Source organism: Numenius arquata, chromosome 4 (assembly GCF_964106895.1).
Source record: "Numenius arquata chromosome 4, bNumArq3.hap1.1, whole genome shotgun sequence".
Lineage (NCBI taxonomy): Eukaryota > Metazoa > Chordata > Aves > Charadriiformes > Scolopacidae > Numenius > Numenius arquata.
In genome coordinates, this window is record NC_133579.1 from 9,184,487 (window position 1) to 9,205,549 (window position 21,063).

A 21,063-nucleotide genomic window follows, 5' to 3' on the forward strand; every position below is an offset into this window, starting at 1 on the left:
ATGCAAGATGCTATCAGTGCTGGAGGCACCACTAGTACCAAGGCACTGATCAGGTAGGCTGATGATCCAAGAACAACACACAGAATGATGAAGATTTCCAAGATTCATGGAAAAATTACCTTAGGAAATTTTTTCCGTGAATGCAGCTTGGGAGCCAAGGGCAAATGACCAAACATCCAAAAGAGGGAATTATGTGAAAGACTAGTATACTTCATAAAGATTCTTAAATCACAGGCTCAGGCATTGTGGACGGCAAAATAAACTGAAATAGCCCTGGACTGTATCTACCCTGTATGCAGAAAAGGAAAGAAATTTCTTGATGTTCTTTGCAACTAAATGTATGCAACATAATATTTGAATTAGAACAATGTTTTCAAGGTAGTGCAGCAAATATATGAGGGTAACAAGGGAAATTCAAAATAGGAGACTTAAGAAATCATGCGTTCCAGGGCAGATAGGACTACCGTAACCAGACAGCGTAACTATCATATCCATAGGATTTCTCATAAATACAATATGGAATGCATGTTTTCTGAAAAAGATATCTAAGTTCATTGTGAAGTGTCCAAGAAATGATGAGTTTGTTGTTGACATAATGCTTAATTACCATCTAAAGTAGGAACTTGTGTCTTATTTCAGAACTGCATTTCTCTAACTCCCATTTCTCAACACTCCATCTCATTATACCACTGTCAGGAAGGCTGACATCTTGCTATCAGACATCTTTCCAGGGTGTAAGTACCAATCGCAGTGATCAAGGCACCCTTCAGCCTTTGGTCTGACAAGCTGAATAAGTTGAGCTCCTGTAGGCTTTGCACTGGGACGCGTGGCTTCCAACCGCACGCTGTGAAATCTCTCTTCAGAATTTCACCTGTCCATCTGAGTAGAAGAAACTATGCATTTTTTCCAGTGTGCAAACAATCCAGGTGCTAAAATTTTTTCTCCAAAGCTCTACTTTGAATGCTAATAAATAAGAACATTCTTGAATGAGAAAGCTGAAAGAAATGGCAGATGTAACAAGAAACAATAAAGGAACAACCATCAATCCCTGTTTTTAAGATCTAATCCAACTATCTCTATTCCATCAAACTTTGGAAATACTCGGTTCCCTATGGCAGATCTGTACCCATGGCATAATCCTTTCCCTCCCATGAAACTAGGCCTTCTGACAGATAGGCTGTGACGATCTATTAAATAGCTCTGGCCAGGAAGGGCAGACCATCAACTGCTGTGCCAGGAGCTGGCACTTGTTCGCTTCTACTGCTGCTGTTACAAGCCTTGTAGCCTCTGGCAGAGAAGGAGGATGAACAGCTGGAAGCCGAAACCTTTTCAGCTGCCTCAGCAAAAACTGGTGGAGCTATCAGCCAAAGCCACAGTTTGACTTTGCCACCTTGGTCTGGTTGAATATACTGTACCTTGCAGGTAAAATATCCCGAGAACCTCAGCACAGATGGAGAAATATCCATGGGATATTTCACTGCCACCTTCTGTAGGAGTGGAGCAAGCTCAGTAGTGGGGACTTTTTAAAAATGCCGCCATGTCCTCAAAAATAATGGCTCGTTTCCAAAATATGTCACTCTAAGCATTCACAGGAGGGGTCAGGTGAAAGTTATTTCAAACAGACCTCGTAACAGCTGGAAATTTGCGGTTGATGACTGAGGATGGGGATTCCTGCTGTTGTTCATTTCTACTTGAAAGGTTTGAAAAGATTTTCCCTACCTCCTGAGCGAGCACTGGGACAATAGTTGCCCTGTTGGCACTGCCACTTGAGCAGGCATGACAAGAGTTCTGTGGGGACATTTTCCAGATTTTGTAAGAAATCAGTATTTTTATACTTCTTTGTGCTGGTACAGGATGAGGCTTCAGTTCTGACAGTTTTTCTCCATGTAGACCTTCAGATTTTAATCAACTCCTTTCTATCACATTTCTGTTACTTCTTAACTGCAGCTGAAGGCAGAAAAAGAGTAACAAAAATAAAAAAGCTTTGTAGACATTTCCAGGAATGGTATTTATCATTTAGGGAAGGTTATTTTTGCAGTTCCGATTATGAATGTTTACTTTATTCACACATCGAGCAGACTATCCTCTTAAACCATACGGTCAGGAGGTATACTGTTTCATACATTCAGATGTCTGAAAGCTGTCTGGAAATGTATTTCCTACTTTCTGATACAGGAACATTTTGATAGGAGGGGGTTTAATTTGTTTTGAAATTTCAACTCTTGTTCTGCTCAGAAGCTAAAGTTGGAATCCATTAAGATGCGTTTTAGTGCAGTTTCTATTCTCATCTTCCTTTTCTCAGGAACTGTGCAATTCACTTATTACTTCATTACGACCAACAGCAATATGTATACATGGTGCACAACATGAGCCATTTTGTTTTAAAACAGATTGCAGATGAAAGGAAACCATTCATTTCTTGCTTGCTAGCTGTAATTACTAGAGCGCTAATTACTCCAAATCACTGACATCCAGGGTCAATAAGGATGACAACAGGAACATCAAAGACAAGATGCACACATGCAATTTCAAGTCTCTAAAACCAGGCTGTAATATTATTTTATGGCTACTGTTTTTTTTTCAGTCAATGCTGAAAAATATTCAAGTTTGCTGAATGTTTACTATTATTTCCTTTGCAGTTTGACGGTGAGAACATGTATATGAGTATGACAGAGCCGAGCCAGGACTATGTGCCAGCCAGCCAGGTGGGTTAATTAATCTTCTCTGCCTTGTTTCAAATTGTAATTAAACAAATTCAAAGAGTTGCATTGCAAATGAGTGGCACTATCAGTAACTGCTGCAATCAGGAATAATCATAATTTATAAACAAAGCATTTAAGCCTTGTTTCCAGTTAATGAGATAGAGCTGATAAAACACCAGAGTTGGCGTTTGTTGAAAGATACTACCTTGTTTCCTCTCCAGAACGCAAGCAGCTGTTTTGCCAGCATGATCTTTCCTAAACAGTTGTTTTACCTTCAGGAAATAAAGACTTTACAGGTGCAGGTTATTTGTTTATCTGACTGCAGACAAGTTAATCATTATAAGCTACACATGTCACAAATAGCTTTAATTATCACTCATAGGCCAGTTGTAGTTGAAGAATTGCATTTTTAACACTAATCCTATGGCTGAGGAATGTTGCCAGTGCTATATGATTAGCAGGATGGCTAAGGCAATGACTTGGTTTTCTGTAGCTTGCAGCCTGAAAGGTTTAATGCGATATGGATTCTTTACAGGTATTTTTGAGTCCTTTCCTTTTTGGGGGACCCCTAAATTCTGTTCTTAAGTGTGTATTTAAAAATCTTTCACCTTTCCGCTTGAACCCTAAGATAATATAGATGTCTAAGAACGAACAATTTTAATTACTTCTTAAAAAGCAAAAATAGTTTTGAAATTTTTGGTTTGTCTGCCTTTAGCTACATCTATATCTAAGGGAGAAATTTTCATTTACTTCAAATTTTTTGGTCAGTTTAATTCCATGTTAGTAAGTGATGGTGATAGTGGTACAGACCAGTTAGATTGTGTCAGAAATTGCCCTGAATAATCAGACTTGTCATCTAGGTCATACAATATCTCAGGCCCAGCAGTGGCTAGTCTGATATACCTCTTTCTGACAGGACCAGAAGGATTATGTGAAAAGCTCTCATTAGGTGGAAAATAAGTTTGCATGCGAAGGAAATGTGTGTAGATGAGCAGGGTGTAATTTAGGAATCAACAGCTTTGGAAAGGGACAGTACGTTCAAAGCTAAATGTCTTCATGAAGTCGGGTTCTTCAGGTGCACAGGTTCATTTGGGGGCAGGGAAGCAGGACGTTGTATGAGGTGAGCTACGTTGTTCAATCAAAAAGACTGTCTTTAAAATGTTCCACCATGTTGCTTCCCAGTCTTCTGTTGAAGTTATTCTGAAGTACCATTAGAGAGCAACTGTACTTTACGTTTAGGATTTGTGCATGATTGAACTTATTCAGCTAAGAACCCTCCAAGATCCAGAGGTAGTTTAGACTAGAACTGTTTGATTAAAAAATGAAAAATTATATTATTAATTTTTCTCTAACCATTAATCCAAAAACTGTACTGACAAGTTTTAGTATTACTATTAGATTAAAGCAGCCTAGTATCATCTCATTTCTGCCTTAAGGGTTTTGAAGTGCAAGGGCTAATTGAATTTGTTTGAAACAGTAGAAATACAAACTCTGTGAATGATTGCTGTTATAAGGCAGCTGCTACCTTTCGGAGAATCATTATGTCTGTCTTAAATAGTTTTGAATAAAGAATTGCAAATCCACATTATACATCAGAATTATTTTTCTTCTGTTGATATTTTTGTACTGTGTATGCATGTAGTTTAAATAATTTAAATGGCATATTGAAAAATTAAGAGTATAAGTTTTAATCTTTTATGTGGTTTCTACATGTGCTAACAAGGCCCAGATCCTCAGAGATATTTATGCATCTAACACTCACTGGTTTCAGTGGAAGTAAGGTGCTTAAAGTACCTTTAAAGATCCAGGCCTAGCTATTTTAAATGCAAATGATTTTGTCTTCAAGGAAAAAATCTATCAAATGTGACATTTCCAAATTCGAAGATGACAGAAAACCCTGAATGCTTACTAAGGGCTGGAACCAAGAAAGAACTTACAGACTTAAAATCTCGCTATTGCAAAGCCGACTTCTTGGGTGTCTGGCTCCCAGGTGGAGTTTGAAACCCAGAGGCGGGTGTCGAAATGCTGCCCTTTGCTGGGGCATCCATGTGGCAAGAGGTAGCTCAACTGCCAGGCACAGTATTTTAAGTTATTACCGAATGCACACCAGTCAAACAGCCTCCTGTGCCTGTTTTGAGAAAAGCCAACAGCCTTGGGCTGTCGTGTCCTCCTTTCCCTTACTGTGATTCTCTCCTGGTGCTTACACCATTGCAGTGGAGTTTCTAGGTGAATATATGTGAAAGCCTGTAACAATAACTACATTTAAAAATGGGAGACAAGAAATCACGCTAGGAGCGGGAAGCTGGGGATGTGTTGGAAATCCTGCCCCTCTCTTGTTTAGGGAAGAACTGGGACTGCGAGAGAAGCCTTCCTGAACCTGTTCCTGATGTAGATCGCTGCTAGCCGTTTCTCAGAGGAGATAAGCAGCTCTCGATTGACAGTATTAGTGAGGTCTTCATGACTGGAATGGGGCACCAATCCTATCTCAGGCGTAAACATTTGGTGATCACACAAAGTTGGTGAGCTGACTGCCACTTCCACATCCAATCTGCTTGTTAAAACTGGACAGAATATGATATTCACTGCTCTGAAAACAACACGTGACAGATTGTGTAGCTTACCGGGGAGGGAGAGGAAGAGAAAAAGATGTGGCTGTATTTTCTGGTCCCTGCCTTCAGGACTGTTTGTTCATTTTCCCCGTGCTCCTACTGGATATAAAACAAATAATCCTGTAAGAAGAGGTGAGAAAATGTTCTCTCCCGGATGAAAGCCTAGTCACTTAATCCATAGAATTTTGTCCTGTGTCCATTTTGCATTTGTCCTCACAAAACTTGCAGTTGCGTGACTTCAGCAGGAGGAGTGCAGGCTCCCTCCCATCCCCAGTAACTTGGCTGTTCCCTTGCAAGATCACGGATGAGGATTTGAATCCTGTCAGAAAGAGGAGTGGATTCATTTCTCTGCTTTCCTTGATGGATGCACATCTGTTAACTAAAATATGAATCCCACATGTTAGAAGATGTGCAATCCTATCAGAAACTCCTATTTGAGCTCTGATCATGGTGACTGAGTTAGACATGAGCATCATTTTCTAATTCCAGAGTCTGAGATGGCTTACTGGGGAAGTAGATTGGCAGACTGCGTCATGGTCTAAAACACCAAAGACCAGGGGGGTTCCGGTAGGCTATCTTCTGGATTATGTGACTATAGAGGCAGGATTTTGGGGGTCCTGATGCACCCTGACATGCTCACGTCCTTGCTTTAGATCTAACCCTGAGAAGTTAGTTTTGCTTGTTTTGCCTTTTCCCTCTAACTGTTCCTAGAATCCACCATTTCAAGAAATTTTAGGGCTATAAAATAAACTGTGTTGCAGAAGAAAATAAAATTTAGACATCAGAAATGTTTCAGTTGCCCTGAAAAAGCTGAAATTGCACTTCAGTTCTCTCTGTTTACTGCAAAGTGTTCATATCCAGAAAAACATCACCTTGTATTATTTTAAGGGTTTTAATCAACTTATCCCCTTTAGGCTAACATAAATAAAAGCTCAGCCATTGGACAGAAAAAATATAGTTTTGTTCCTTTTGCTATATAACATCAAACATCTGCATAGTTTGGTAATCTAAGACAAGTTGCCTCACAGCATCCCTCAACAATTATCATTTCTGTTCAATTTTCAAATCAGTACATGCTTTGGGACTTATAGACTAAGTTGCTAAGTAGCAACATATGGCTCACTACTGTTCCTGTGATGTTGCTGCAAGCAAATAGCATAATTCTGTACTTGAAATGATTTTTACAGAAAGCCAGTGCTGGAACTGAGCCAGAAGTGTAAGTATACAGTAAAAATTAATGATATTCTTTTAGACTGTCCCAAAAGGCTGTTTGGCAATGTTGTCTCTGTGTACATTTTATATATACGTGTAAGTACTGTATTTTTGGTTATGATATATGTAGTACAGGACTCTGCACTGCAGGCATCTCTTAAATGAGTTATGCCAGCCATATTAACAAACATACATAGTAAAACTACATGACATTTTCACTACTAATTGCACTTCAATCTGAAAATATTTATCATTTTAAAATAAAACTATGCCAACTGCTCTGCATTTCAAATTTTCACAAATATATTGTTTTCTCCCCACACCTATAATTGGAATCTCGGAGATTAATTGTTGTTCATGTAATTCCTCCTCCTGTAATTTGTGGACCACGCACAGCACAGTATAAAATTATATTGTTTATTTTACATTTCTTCCTAGTCACAATACAGAATGTAATTCAGGACTCTGTTTCATAGAGTATTGCAAACTTTTGTGACCTTCCTGAGGCCTGATAAATGTTAAGGGTAATGAATCCAGCTGCCAAATCCCCTGCACGATTCGAAGGGAAGGGAGGAGAAAGGGGCCAGAGCTGATATTTTGGGGCAGTAACCCCCTTGCCCCAGTGTGAAGAAAAAAGAGGCAGAGGAAGGAATGCTGAGTGCACAGAGATGGTGTTTTCCTTCCTCCCAGAGCTTTGCCAGGGGAATCTGTATAAGATACGTATGCATGCTCTTTGTTACAGTGGGCACCGTGGGTGTCAAAACTGTTTTGTCCTGTACAGCTCCAGGGTAAAACAGGATAGAATGGCACCCAACAGAGAGAATTTTTCATGTTAATAGAAAAGTAAAGGGTTCCCCTGCCTTTTGTTGCTGTATACACATATGGTCATAGATATATCCCTAACTTCTTATTTCATGTTTATACCCTAATTACTTACAGTATTAATGGGATAGCTATTACTCATGTGAAGTAGGGGTGGATAAATGCTACGTAATAGCTGCCCTCTCTTGCTCCTATTGATCCTTTCCTGAAGGTAGACTAGAATTTCAGGGTACTGTATGCCATTCATGGCTCTTCTCTCTTGTTGCTCTTCTAGAGCCAGAGTCAGCAGAGTGAGGCAGAAGTTGCCTACTTGGAAAGGATTCAGGAAAAGCAGCATTCTTAGATGGAGAATCACTAAGCGTTCCAGTGTAGTCCCATGGGTACCTACTACCCTGAAGTCCAGGGCAATCCTGCCCCAAAACTGGAAAGCCTTTGCTCATTAGTTGCAAGGCTGCTCCTCGGTGAGAGGGCAATGCCGCCTGGTGAGTCTGCTGGCTGGCTGCAGTTGAGGGCTGTTTTTGACCATTATCCACCTCCCTCTCCCTGGTCTGCTCTCTTTTCATTTCAAAAATAGAGTATCAACAGAAGGGAGTCCACATCTCGCTTCCCTGTTTCTCTGAAGTAGGCTGTAGATGCCACTTTCCAAACAAACAAACAAAAAAAAAAAAAAAAAAAAAGGATGTAGGTTTAATTGGCCTCAGGGAAAGAAAAAACACCAGGCAGGTCTTTCAGGTCCTGAATGAGTGGCTAAAGGTAATTTTACCCTACCTTTACCTTTTATGTAGAACATAATCTTTTAATGTGATTTAGCATCAGGCGCAGATACTTATAAAAATACATGAACAGTTATATTAACAAGGCTGTGTATATCTTTATAGATGTACATATATAGAATCATAGAATGGTTTGAGTTGGAAGGCATCTTTGAAGATCATCTAGTCCAATCCCCTGCCATGGGCAGGGACATGTTTCATTAAACCAGGTTGCTCAAAGTGCCATCCAACCTGACCTTGAACACTTCCAATGATGGGGCATCTGCAAGTTCTTTGGGCAACCTGTTCCAGTGTCTCACCGCCCTCACAGTAAAGAATTTCTTCCTGTGTCCAATCTAAATTTACCCTCTTTCAGTTTAAAACTGCTGTTATCCCTTGTCCTGTCATGACAGGCCTTGGGAAAAAGCCTTTTTCCATCTTTCTTATAAGGCCGCTTTATATACTGGAAGGTTGCAGTAAGGTTTTCCCGGAGCCTTCTGTTCTCCAGGCTGAATAACCCCAAGTCTCTCAGCCTGTCTTCACAGGAGAGGTGCTCCAGCCCTCTGGCCATTTTTGTGGCCCTCCTCTGGACCCACTCCAACAGGTCCATGTCTTTTTTTGTGCTGGAGGCCCCAGAGCTGGATGCAGTACTGCAGGTGGAGTCTCGCCAGAGCAGAGCAGAGGGGCAGAATCACCTCCCTCACCCTGCTGGCCACGCTGCTTTTGATGCAGCCCAGGGTACGATCGGCTTTCTGGGCTGCAAGTACCCATTGCTGGCTCATGTCCAATTTGTCATCCACCAGCATCCCCAAGTCCTTCTCAGCAGGGTGTGTTATATAAGTATGTATGAAGGTCTTTAGCTTTTGTGCAAAATGGATGCACATGCACTGTGTATATATTCAAGGATATTTTAATTTTTTTTTTAATCAAATGCCTCAACTTTTATTTAAAAAGTAAAAATTATGGCCTGTTGACCTGTATTTAAGAGCTTTTTCAAATTTCACAGAAAAGACATAACTCAGATGAAATAACTGTACCCTCCTTTACTCAAATTCATTTTAGTCATGTTACATTCAATACGTATTGAACTTGTACTCCAACCAGAAAAAGAAATGTATATGACCTACTTATCTGTGAAAAATGAGTTACTTAAACATGCCTTTACTTAATGCTTCTTTCATTTAATGCCTATTCTATAACACATGCTGTAAAAACACTAAAGAGGGCAAAATCTTTTCCCTAAGGATCCTAAGCAAATATACCCATAATTACAGTTGTATAAACAAGTGTCCCTCTCCAGCCTTCAAAAATCATTAGCGTGGATCTATAAAATTGAGATTATATCAGAAACCTCAGCAAGTATAACAAATTTGTCATCCTTCTATTTGTCTTCTGGCTGTAGAAACCTTGCACTTATATTTTCTTTACAGCCATGTTGGCTAAAAACTTTTTAATGAAAGCAAGTTTGGAGGGTAATTGCCTTTCTCCAGAAGTTTGGGGCTTTAGAAGTAAATGTCAAATACTGCTACAGTAATGCTAAAATTGCGAACTTGGCCCTGTTGTATACACAGTGATCCTGTGCATCAATTAAAAGTATTTTTCTCAAGAGTAGCCAATAGGCGGGAAATAATGTAAACACTGTATCTTGTCTTAGCTGTGGCATCAGGATGATAGCAACTTCAGTGATAGGCCCACTATAAATCAATAAAGTAAAAATAACAAAAGCTATTATTTTACCATGAAAAAGGTAAACAGAAAATCAATCATCAAATGATGAATTCTCTGTCCAAAAGCCAGAGGTATTTTTTCCTATATCACAAGAGAAAAGGCACTGCTTTTTGCTGTGCATGGCATGAGAGAACTTTCTGTTTAATGAGCAACCGGTGTAAAATATCCTTCAAAATGTTTCCCTCTACTCCTTCATGTACAACTTTTTTAGCATGTGAAAACAGATTATAGACATCATATATTTTAGTTATGTAGTTTCCTTTCCAGGAAATTCTACAGGTCAGCAGTGTGGATGAATTATGGGACATAACCATGGGAAATGTTAAAGGCAGTATTTTTCAACTGAGCTTCACATAAAATGAACTTTTTCGGTCCATAAAACGTCTGGAAGAATTACGTGAATTTGAACTACAAATTAGACCAATTACTATTATACTGTCCCTTTTGGCAAAGGCCGCCGCAGTAAAGTCAGTTTGACCTGTTGACCTCTGACCGAATAAACCGATAAGATGCCAGGCTTTGATTAATCTAGTTAGTTTTACAAAGTCTGGCATCTCAACAAGCCCAAACTAGTTACTCAAACCAGTCTTCAATGTAACATTCAAATGATCGCTCCGTGGAGTCCCAGAGGTATTCATTACAGACAAAATTGCTCTTGTTGCCTTGCATACAAGCTGAGTTTTCAATGGGAAATGAAAGGCTGCCTGGAAAAATAGGCCACCTAATTAAGTTAAACTACTCTAGCATTTGGCTTGACATCTTCATTACTCAAAATTAAAAAGATGCTTCACTTGAGCACACAAGTTACTATTGTTTATGTTGTTTTCCTCTTAAATTGGCTTCTTACATAGAAGTCTGTTTTTCAGAATTATATCTTGTAATAGCTCACATATTTCTTGCAGTTTATAAAAATGTCTTAATAGGTACTACACTACAGATAGTTCGTACGACAGTGCGATTGAGCTTATTACTGAGGTCTCAGTAGTCTTACTGCTTACATGACACTTTATTAATAGAGGGCCAGATCCTGCCAGTTTTACTTGCTTGAATAATTTTTATTCATTCATATACCGAGCCTTCCTTGGCTTTGTTACTGTAAAGTCCTTGGTCCAAAATCTGGGTGTTAAAGTCAGTGGGGCCACCGATAAGAATTGGGAGCTTTCGTATCCCTCAGGTTTCAGCTTTTCCTGCAGTTGGCACGGGGCTAAACAAAAGTAAAATCAGCAGAATTGCAAAGAGTAGCCATCCCTCTGTTTTGATCTTCCGTTTCTCAAGTGATGATATTTTACATTAAATCAGACATTTTTCTGGAAATTTAAACAGCTGTTTAGGAGAGGTGTAACACGGGTAGGACCCACTGTCCTTCTGAATACTGGGAAGCAGTCCATTGTTACTGGGCTATTCTAAGTAAAGAAAAGAAAAGAAAAGGAAAGAAAAAAAAAAAGAAAAGGAAAGGAAAAAAGAAAAGGATTCTTTGTCCTTTATCGTTGTGTCCCCTGTGTGCAACATTATTTCATCTTTAGGTGTCTTTGTCAGAAAGGATAGTGAAATTTAGATGGAATATTTGTCCCCTAAACAGAAATACTTAAATGTAAATCTATACTACTTCTATTTTAAGAGCCTTTAAAAATGTAAACATGTGAAGAGCACACTGTCTTGATTGCTGGTTTAGAGTCTATGATGCTAATGAGGCTTCTGACAGGTTAAATGTGGTGTATCATCTATATTTTCAAGCAGCAGGATTTGTGAAGATGTGACTCCTATTTTTTTAAGTTAAATTCCGCTTATTGAATATGCATATTGCTGGTTTTATTACCCAGTGCTTTGTAGTGAGCATAATTTAGGTATGTTTTGCAGAGAGGGTCTTTAAAAAGTGTTTTATTTTTAATATGCTTTTTATCTCTAGTTGAAAAAGAATATTTAGCAAATGTAGTGACTAATTTATAGAAGTATATCTTGTAGCATTGAGTTCAAGTTTATATCATAGGTAGTACTGCCTGTGGTGTAGCATGGACCAAAACCTGTCAAATAGGATCCCAAGTTGCCTTAAGAATCTTAACTTTAATTGAAATAATAATAATAGTAATAATAATAGTAGTAGTGATAATAATAATAACAATAAGTCTGTAAACAGCCTGAAGCCGTAGCTATGAGGGGAGGGAGCTGCTCTACTTGTCTTTAGGAGGTAGCATGGTAGAAACCTACTGGGGTGAAAGTCTGCCCCTCCTTTTAGCATCCCTAAAACACTGGACAAGCTGGAGCTGTGTTTATGCAAGAGTCCTGCTAAAGCACCCCCAGTGCTGCTCTGCGGAGGTTGCACTATTAGGGACCGTCACACGCTGGGGGGGACCAAATGCTTTTCTTTTCAGGAGAGAACAGTGAAAAGTGTGTCAAACAACAACCACGCTTGGATCCCCACCGGGGGTGCACTAAGGAGGGTGGCACAGGTGAGCAGGATGAGCTGGAGATCTAAGGATGCCCCATGTGTGCCTAGGGCTCTTGAGTTTTCCTAAGAAGTTGAACAGTAATTCCAAAAAAAAGACTTGCACTTCTCTTCTAAATTTACTCAAACTTTCTAAATAGGAAAAGTGCACAGCTGGGTCTTTGTCTGAAGGGAAGTTTAAGTGTGTTGATTATAGTATTGGTGTTTCCAAAGCCCAGATCTTGTAATCTTTTATAATATTTGTGCTTCTGCTTATTGTCATATTTAAAATGTATTTAAATTTAAAATCTTCATTCAAAACACGTTTCCCAGCAAACTGCTATAATATATGTATAAAATTAATGTACTTAACGAAAAGACTCTCGAGTGGAATAAAAAAAGAAGTTTACTCTTTTATATAATTCTGTTAACTTTGAAATTGTGATTGTTTTAAATCAATAATATCATTGTCAGCACATTCTCCTTCTTGAAAATAGAATTCATCTGGTACTGGAAAATTAATGTTTTGCTTGAGGCTTTGCCCTTTACCTAATGTAAATTAGAGAAATTGATTAACACAATAGAAAAAAGTTATACCTTCCCCTGTAATATATTTTTGATAGCTGTTGCATGATAAATTCGTATATTGTGTGTGTTTTAAATGAATATGATTTATTGCTGTTGTCTACCATATGAAGAAACACAAAAAAAATGTTTGCAGGATCATTGACTTGAACATATCAATGGCACTGTTGGACAATTCTTGCTGAGTGTTAAGATGATTTATGTAACAGACCGAAGGTTTCCACAGTAATGCATTATAGTCTCGAGCTATCAAGCCTTGTTCATGCAGAGACAAAAGAAGCTGAAAAACACTTGCTTCTGAAGGTCCTCCATTTAGAAATTAGAGATAAGGTTGATCCTATTAAAACTTTTAGAAATATCTGCTGTCAAATATATTATCCTAACTTTCAAATGTGCATAAGGTACGTTGCTCTTTTTCCTCTTCTAATGAGCTCATTGTTTTTACATTACTCTCGATTCATAAGTATTTCAGTTATGTAACAATGTGTTCAATAATAGAAGAGGAGACAGCCTGAAGCATCTATCTTTTAAAAACTGGCATCTTTCCACAGTTCAGATGCAGAAGCCTTGGTGCAAATGAAAAATTAAGACACGCTCTACATAGTTGGCAGTGCCATTCATTTCATTTAAATTAAATATCTATAGGCAAATTCCCAAGTTTAAAGAACTGTTGCTAATACCAGATTCTGTTGAGTATATGTACAGTGACTGACACAACCACTGAGCTCATGAATTAAACTTACTTCATGTATGTTGTCTTCTGTGCTCTACTATAACAATGGTTCTGCTCTTTCCAGAGGGATTTACAATGGATGTTTGCTTACTGCCTCTTGTGATCAGTCTGTTTGAGGTGTCTCTTCAACTATCAAAACTTCACATTTTTACCCCATGTGAAAAGGGTAAAAAACTGGGTGGATGGTCAGGACCAAGGAGTTGTGGTGAATAGAGCTGATGGCCAGTTACAAACGGCGTTCCCCAGGGCTCAGTATTGGGGCCAGTTCAGTTTAACATCTTTATCAATGATCTGGATGAGGGGATCGAGTGCATCCTCAGTAAGTTTGCAGAGGACACCAAGTTAGGTGGGAGTGTAGATCTGCTTGTGGGTAGGAAGGCTCTACAGAGGGTTCTCGGTGGGATGGATCTATGGGCCAAGTCCAGTGGGATGAGTTTCAACAAGGCCAAGTGCTGGGTCCTGCACTTGGGTCACAACAACCCCCTGCAGTGCTACAGGCTTGGGGAAGAGTGGCTGGAGCTGCCTGGCAGAAAAGGACCTGGGGGTGTTGGTCAACTGTCGGCTGAACATGAGCCAACAGTGTGCCCAGGTGGCCAAGAAGGCCAACAGCATCCTGGCCTGTATCAGGAACAGTGTGGTGAGTAGGACTTGGGAGGTGATCGTCCCCCTGTACTCGGCACTGGTGAGGCCCCACCTCGAGTACTGTGTCCAGTTTTGGGCCCCTTACCACAAAAAAGACATTGAGGTTTTAGAGTGTGTCCAGAGAAGGGCAATAAAGCTGGTGAGGGGCCAGGAGAACAAGTCTTATGAGGAGCAGCTGAGGGAGCTGGGGTTGTTCAGCCTGGAAACAAGGAGGCTGAGGGGAGACCTTATCGCTCTCTACAACTACCTGAAAGGCGGGTGTAGAGAGGTGGGGGTTGGTCCCTTCTCCCAAGTGAGAAGTGATAGGACAAGTGGAAATGGCTTCAGGTTATGCCAGGGGAGGTTTAGATTTCATATTAGGAAAAATTTTTACACTGAAAGGGTTGTCAAGCCTTGGAACAGGCTGCCCAGAGATGTGGTGGAGTCACCATTCCTGGAGGTATTTTAAAGACTTGTAGATGTAGTGCTTAGAGATATGGCTTAGTGATGGTTTTTGTTAGTGTTAGGTTGATGGTTGGACTAGATGATCTGAAAGATCTTTTCCAATCTGGACAATTCTATGATTTCATATAGCAGGTTGTGCAAGCATTTCCCTTATTTTTCTGTTAACGATGAGTATCTGGGTTCTCAAAAATAAATACTAGAAATTTTTTGTTTGTGTTATTAACACAGCAGGATGCTAAGCCCTACTTTGAGTTACGTGTTGCTAAAGTAAAGAACTGACCTTTGACATGCACCTCCCACACAGTTTTTCCCCCCTTCCATAGCTTGTGGCTGGATTTGGCAAAGCTCAGTGGCATAAGAGATAAATTGAAGGGGACCAGTGAGGTCATTGTTCAGGAACAAAAGCTTGGACTTGAGTTGGACAGTGAATCGGGTTTAAGTGTCCCTATCATTTTATTCTAGCAAGCTTTTCTATAAAATTATAGGGTAAATTGGCATAGATGATGAGGTCTTTTGATCTCAGAATGGGCATCTCAAAGATCATCTGCTTTATGAAGTTTCCATCATTTAGGCAGAAATCTCACAAATATTTAACCAGAAACCTAGAATATTGCCCTTTAGATATGGGAAGACATCCTTGCTTTTTCATAATTTTATGGCTATAAATAGCCCAAATTTAAGGATGCTCACTTCCGAGGTTCCCACTGTGTAGCTCCCATCTGAAATACACTGAAATCTGCTTATAATAAATACAGGTGTAATGAAAATCCTCTTTATAGTAAAGTGAATTTAAAGCCAGTGTCTGTTCAGTGCTATGCAGTGGCTTTAATGGTGTTACTTTGCAGAGGGCTTTCTCTCTGGAATGTAATAAAGGTCCAGTAAGTTCGCCTAAACTGAAGAGCTGATAAACACCTCATCCACTCCCACAGTCATGAGATGAAAGCGAAACCACTGGCAAAGTTCCTAGCAGCTCTGTGGTAAAGTAAATAAAGCATTTACTGCTACTCTTTTTTGATTCAAAAGTGAAAAGACAGGCTTGCTAGTATTTCTGTCACCAGTGGAATGAAAAGGAGCTATTCCATGTCTCTCTGAATAGAGAAAGTCCTGCTGATAGTAAAGTGAACTACAAAGGAAAAAACCCTTTGGGGGGCGGGGGAGACCCTAACTTTTCTGTCCACTCCCAAGAAAAACAGAGCTGAAGGTACAGGCTACCATTTATTATTAATACATGTGAGCTGTACTTATGAGTTGTAACTGGATACAGGAAGTGTAGCCTTCCCTAATGGGGAACCTATCTACCTATTGATGGTAGATAACTGCTTTCATTAGAAATTCCAGATAAATGGCTTGGGTTGGATGAAGAGATGCTCTAAGAAAGCCCAGGGGTGAGGACAGAATGATGACTGGCCTGGGAGTAGGAGCCCTTGCTGCAGGGAAAACCTCGGGCCTGGCCTTATGCTGGAGTTCCCTTAAATGTCTTTTTGGGGGAGAAGGTAATAACATGATGTTCCAGGAGAGCCCATTGGATCACTTGCACCAAGGGGACTCCAGATGGTTCCTTGGGAAGGCTTTCCCAATGGCAAGAGATGGCAGGAAAGTAGGAGTGGGTGTTTGAAGCCTGTAGCTGCTATCGGCAGAACAAGCACGTGTCCTGTTCCTCGCTCCTTCCCTCCAGTGCAGCTGCAGCAGCCTTCTTTCTGGGATATGTTGGGCTTGCTGTAAATGTATATATGTATATATGTCATATGTATAGATGACTTTTGATTTATGATGTGCCAGTGTGCCAAGTCATTACAAGCATCTAAGCCATGCTCCTGGACAAGACAAGCTGGAGCACTGTCATGGTACTATTGAAGTAACTTCCCTGAGGAAGTTGTGTCCGTAAGTGTTACATACACACTTACTAAGTATGGAAATAGCAAATTGGCTGAAACTGTCAGGTGAATAGCCTGATCTGCAGATGGTTTCAAATATCTATCCATACCATTAGCGTATGGCTTGGATTCTGCCTAGCTTTATTGAAGTAGTAAAATAGTTTATGTCATAAAATAAAAGAAGAAAGAGAAGAAAAAACATTATAGGAAGTACCAGTGCTTGAATTATATGTTGTTTCGGGGTGTTATTATTGCCTTTGCTACAGTACTCCCACTACTTTAAGAAGCTCCTTTAAGTGTAGTGGATGGTGATGTGGGATCAAATATACTCTAACTGGTTTGCAAGCACTTTGTTTTGTTGGTTTTTTTTTAATAATCAGAGAGCGACCATCTATTTAAAATGCTTAGTCCATATAATATATATAACATTATTATATAGTTACATATGACACAACTTGGGTTGTGGAGTTTTATGCCTCTAGTGTTTTAATTTCTTTTTAGTAAGTGAAGCTAATGTCCTAACGGCAATTCAATTGCTCCCACTGTTTTTGAACGGTTAGTAATTAAAAACATTCGAAACACAGCAAATCAAAGTCTAACTAAGGTAAAAGCCCAACTATGCACATATGGTATGCAAGAAGGGTGTACAAATAAGACAGCAGATTTGCTGAATGCCCCCGATATTAGGCACACCCAGCCTGTCAATATTTGGTTTAGGAATATTTGCTTTCAGTAGCAAATGTGAAAGTCCCTTCTTCTTGTGAAGGGGTGAGAGAATATTGTAGACTCTTGTCCTACGCCTGCTTAAGGAAAGTAGGAGGGCAGATCTCTCTTCCTCCTCTAGAAGGTGTTGGTTCAGCAAAGATGCAGCACAAGGTATTTTCACTGTAGGATAGTGATAGAGAGAGAGAAAACACATGTTGAGCTAACATTTCTTTGTACCTGCAAAATTATGGGAGAGAAAACTCTTTTGAGGCCATCAGTCTTGTGTGGCAGTAGAAAAGACAGTGTTGAACACAAAATGTTCTCTTTTCATGAATCCCTCCTGGTGGCTGTAGGTTCTAAGCTCACCAAGATTAGAGTAACCAAATCTAAGTGTACTTTTGTGGGATAGTGCTGGTCCAGAGGAGCATTGTGGTTGTTGTCCCTTCCTTCATTTCTGCTCCTGCTTTGTTATTGTCATGTTAGACCTTAAGCTCACTTTATTCTTTTCATCATCGATTTAATATAATAGTAATTAGCAAATAGTTAGTGTATACAGTGTCCATAATACTTTTATTTGGTTTTGCAGTTTATACATTGTGGTTGAGTAAATACGATATGTATAATAATTAGAGAGGGTCTGGTTTTTCTGTATGTATTTCCTCCCTTGGAGATGTCTCAGCTGATGGCTGCATCATGGCTTCTAAAAGCAGGGGTAAATACGACTTACAAATGGCAGTGCTCACACCAACTTCCCACCAAGGACGGGCTAGAAACCATGGGCAGAACCGAAGTCCTCACACCGAAGGATGGCGAAGGCACTGCCAGACCTTTTCCTCTCTCTGTCCTGTTGTTTTCATTCTTTGGGACTTTATTTTGTCCTTTACAGTCTACTTTTCCTGTCCTATTTCATGCTAAGACATTTGGTAACAGAGGTGTAAACCTCGGTGGGAAACAAGCAAAGCAATTAAAACCATGGCAATGTGCACCTGAGTAAGTTCTTCTGTGTTCAGCAGCTCATTGAAAACATGTAACACTCTTTGTTGGTGGTCTGATTTAGGTTTTTATATCCACCCTTGTACAGAGGAGAGTAACCCCAGGCATCCAGGAGGACACTATTACTATGATGACTAATGAAAAACCCCTTTGCTTATAATTGGGCATTGATTCTCCTCTTGTCCTTCTGCATGAATTCATACACCATACCCTCCTCCATTTGCAAATTCGTATTGGGGGAAAACATTGTCTTCTAATAGCTGCTCTTTGAAATTGTGCCCTCATTTTCATCTTTCCCAAAGATACTTTGCAGGAGCAGAATGTATTTAAATCCTTGCATTTCCAGAATTAACAAAAGCAGCACTCAGAGCAGAGCTGCGTTGCTGCAGAGGGGCAGGAAGGGTGGAAGCAGCCTCTGTGCTATAAACCTCATGACTGTGGGTGTGGGACGTGCAAAGACTCATCGCTTGCGAAGATGAGAACTGTGGCTGTTCTCAGAAAAGCAGAGCAGGCTTTCAGGCTGAACCACTGCAGCTGATCCCTTTAACTCTTGATTTGGATCATGTATCTAACCCTGCTCACCTTTCTCCTTTAAGAAATATAAGCATACCCACCCCTACCCCCCAAATGAGCCTACCTGCTGTATGAAGAATGTAGATAAATAATAGCAATTATCCACCTTGGTGCATTACTCTGACTTTGCCTGTGGCTTTTCCTTGGATCAGATTGAGTTGGATGACTTAATGGCAGCGGACAACAAAAGAATAAAGAGTTGCTTTGTGGAGTAACTCATTTAGATGACTGACAAAATGTATGTATCGTTGAGTTTATAGATTAAGAAAGGAAAAATCAGTGTTTTTGAGACAGCATAGATGTATTTTTATAAACACAAAGTATATTCATACAAAGTATATACTATTCTGTATATATTTGTTTTTCTTTGTAGCAGAACAAATGCATGGCTCTCCTGTAAACCTAAAAATGGTATCTTTCTTCTTCACTATATAATTCTCGATCTGAGTAGCAGGGAGTCTTATGAACCATTTTGAGCCAATGTTAATTTTATAAATTGCATTCCCTTTTCCACAATTCCCATGAAAAAGGTATTCAGCTAGATGAACACTCTTGGAAAATTTTAATAGGACCCTTGAAATCTGTTTGAATTCAACTTCTTTAAAAAAATCTCTTTCTAATGGAAGCTGTGAAAGTATCAGAGATTCTTATGCCTCAGAGGCAATTTTTCTTCCATACATAATGGTGAAACTCCACTGTTATAATATATGGGTGTTCAAAATATTCTTTTTGTTAAATTGAAGCTCCTTCTTAGAAGTATGTGAGTTGGGTTATTTTTGTTTGTTTTGTGTGACTATTACTACTATTCTTGATCAGTATTCATATGATTTTCATAACACTTTCTGTTGTTGTTTTTTTCCAGTCTTTTCCTGGCCCAAGTCTTGAAAGTGAAGATTTTAACATACCTCCTATAACTCCTCCATCATTGCCTGACCACTCCCTGGTGCACTTGAATGAGATAGAGTCTGGGTACCACTCCCTGTGTCACCCCATGAACCACAATGGCCTCCTTCCATTTCACCCACAAAACATGGATCTACCTGAAATTACAGTTTCCAACATGCTTGGCCAAGACGGGACACTGCTTTCTAATTCCCTCTCCGTGGTAAGCATTTTTCAGTCTTTCCCTTCCATTCTGCTTTAAGTCGTGAAATCATGGAAATACAGACCTGTTTGAAATCCTCCAAGGGGGCCAGCTCCGGCACCTCTCAAGTCATGGAGCGAGGTTTTTTTACATCATGCTCTCTATGTGGAATTTTCCCCCAGCCCCAGGCAGTGGGGGTTTTACAGCTGAGTTCCTCAAAGCCAGGGCGTTACCTGCTGCCTTGAGTAGAATTACTCCCCCTTTACATGGATGTAAATAATGACAAAAGGAGGCTCAAGGCTTTGACTTCCACTGGAGCAGGGTTTGGATCCAGATGGCTGTTGTTCCGTGTTTGTCTGATGAGGCTCTTTCCATTCTCATTTGCATGTGCTGAGAGATGTACAAAAATTTAATATCTCCTTTCTTGTTTACTGCACGTTTGGAAAACAGCAAATGTTATTTCTGATTCTAGGCCAAATCTTACAGCCTTTTTACAGTTCCCAGTCCTTAGCCAGCCAGAATCCAATTGAAATGACTGGGCGATTTGCTTATAAAGTCTGTCAGTCATTATGGTCGTAATCTTGGGAAGCCTGATATTATAAATCACTTCTTTGAACGTTAAATTGCTTGCAACAACTGCAGAGCTACTTTACATGTTATATTTTCAAGTGGGCTCTACAAAGAATTAGTATACTTTTTGCATAGCAGCTCCAGACAAGATCATTGTACCAAAGAGGACATTATTTCCCGTCAATGTACAATTCTAGTCCAAAGAGTTAAAAATCCCATGGAAGAGGATGGGGGCTGGCACTGTGTGGGGCTCAGTGGACTTCAGGCACTCTGCTAGATGAGCTGCCCAGGAACTGCAGATCCGGACAGGTGAAGTTGAGGATCTGGTCTTCCTAGACATCCAAGGGTTTGGGCTTCTCACTGAGGGATCAGAGGCTTAGGGCACTGTGTGCCAGCTGGGAGGCTCTGTGCTTAGGGACTGAGGCTGTTTAGGCTTCCAGCTTGCTAGCTCCTCATCACATTACCTAAAAAAAAATAAAAATAAATCATTTCTGGGAGCCTAAGAGCTGAGGCAGCATATGGAGGTTTTTGGGGCTGAGGGATCTAGGCTCAGCTCCCCATTCAACCCCTGAGACTAACAGCCACAACCCCAGAGCCAGGGGCTGGGGGGCCA

At 40.0% G+C, this 21,063-nt stretch overlaps 1 protein-coding gene across 1 annotated transcript in view; it reads left to right on the top strand.

The window, feature by feature from the left end:
• TOX (thymocyte selection associated high mobility group box) overlaps positions 1–21,063 on the top strand; it is a 222,663-nt gene that overhangs the window by 112,221 nt on the left and 89,379 nt on the right. The window contains exons 2-3 of the mRNA XM_074146713.1: positions 2,640–2,705; positions 19,659–19,901. Coding sequence (XP_074002814.1) covers positions 2,640–2,705; positions 19,659–19,901 — 309 coding nt within the window. The remainder of the gene's footprint in view (positions 1–2,639; positions 2,706–19,658; positions 19,902–21,063) is intronic.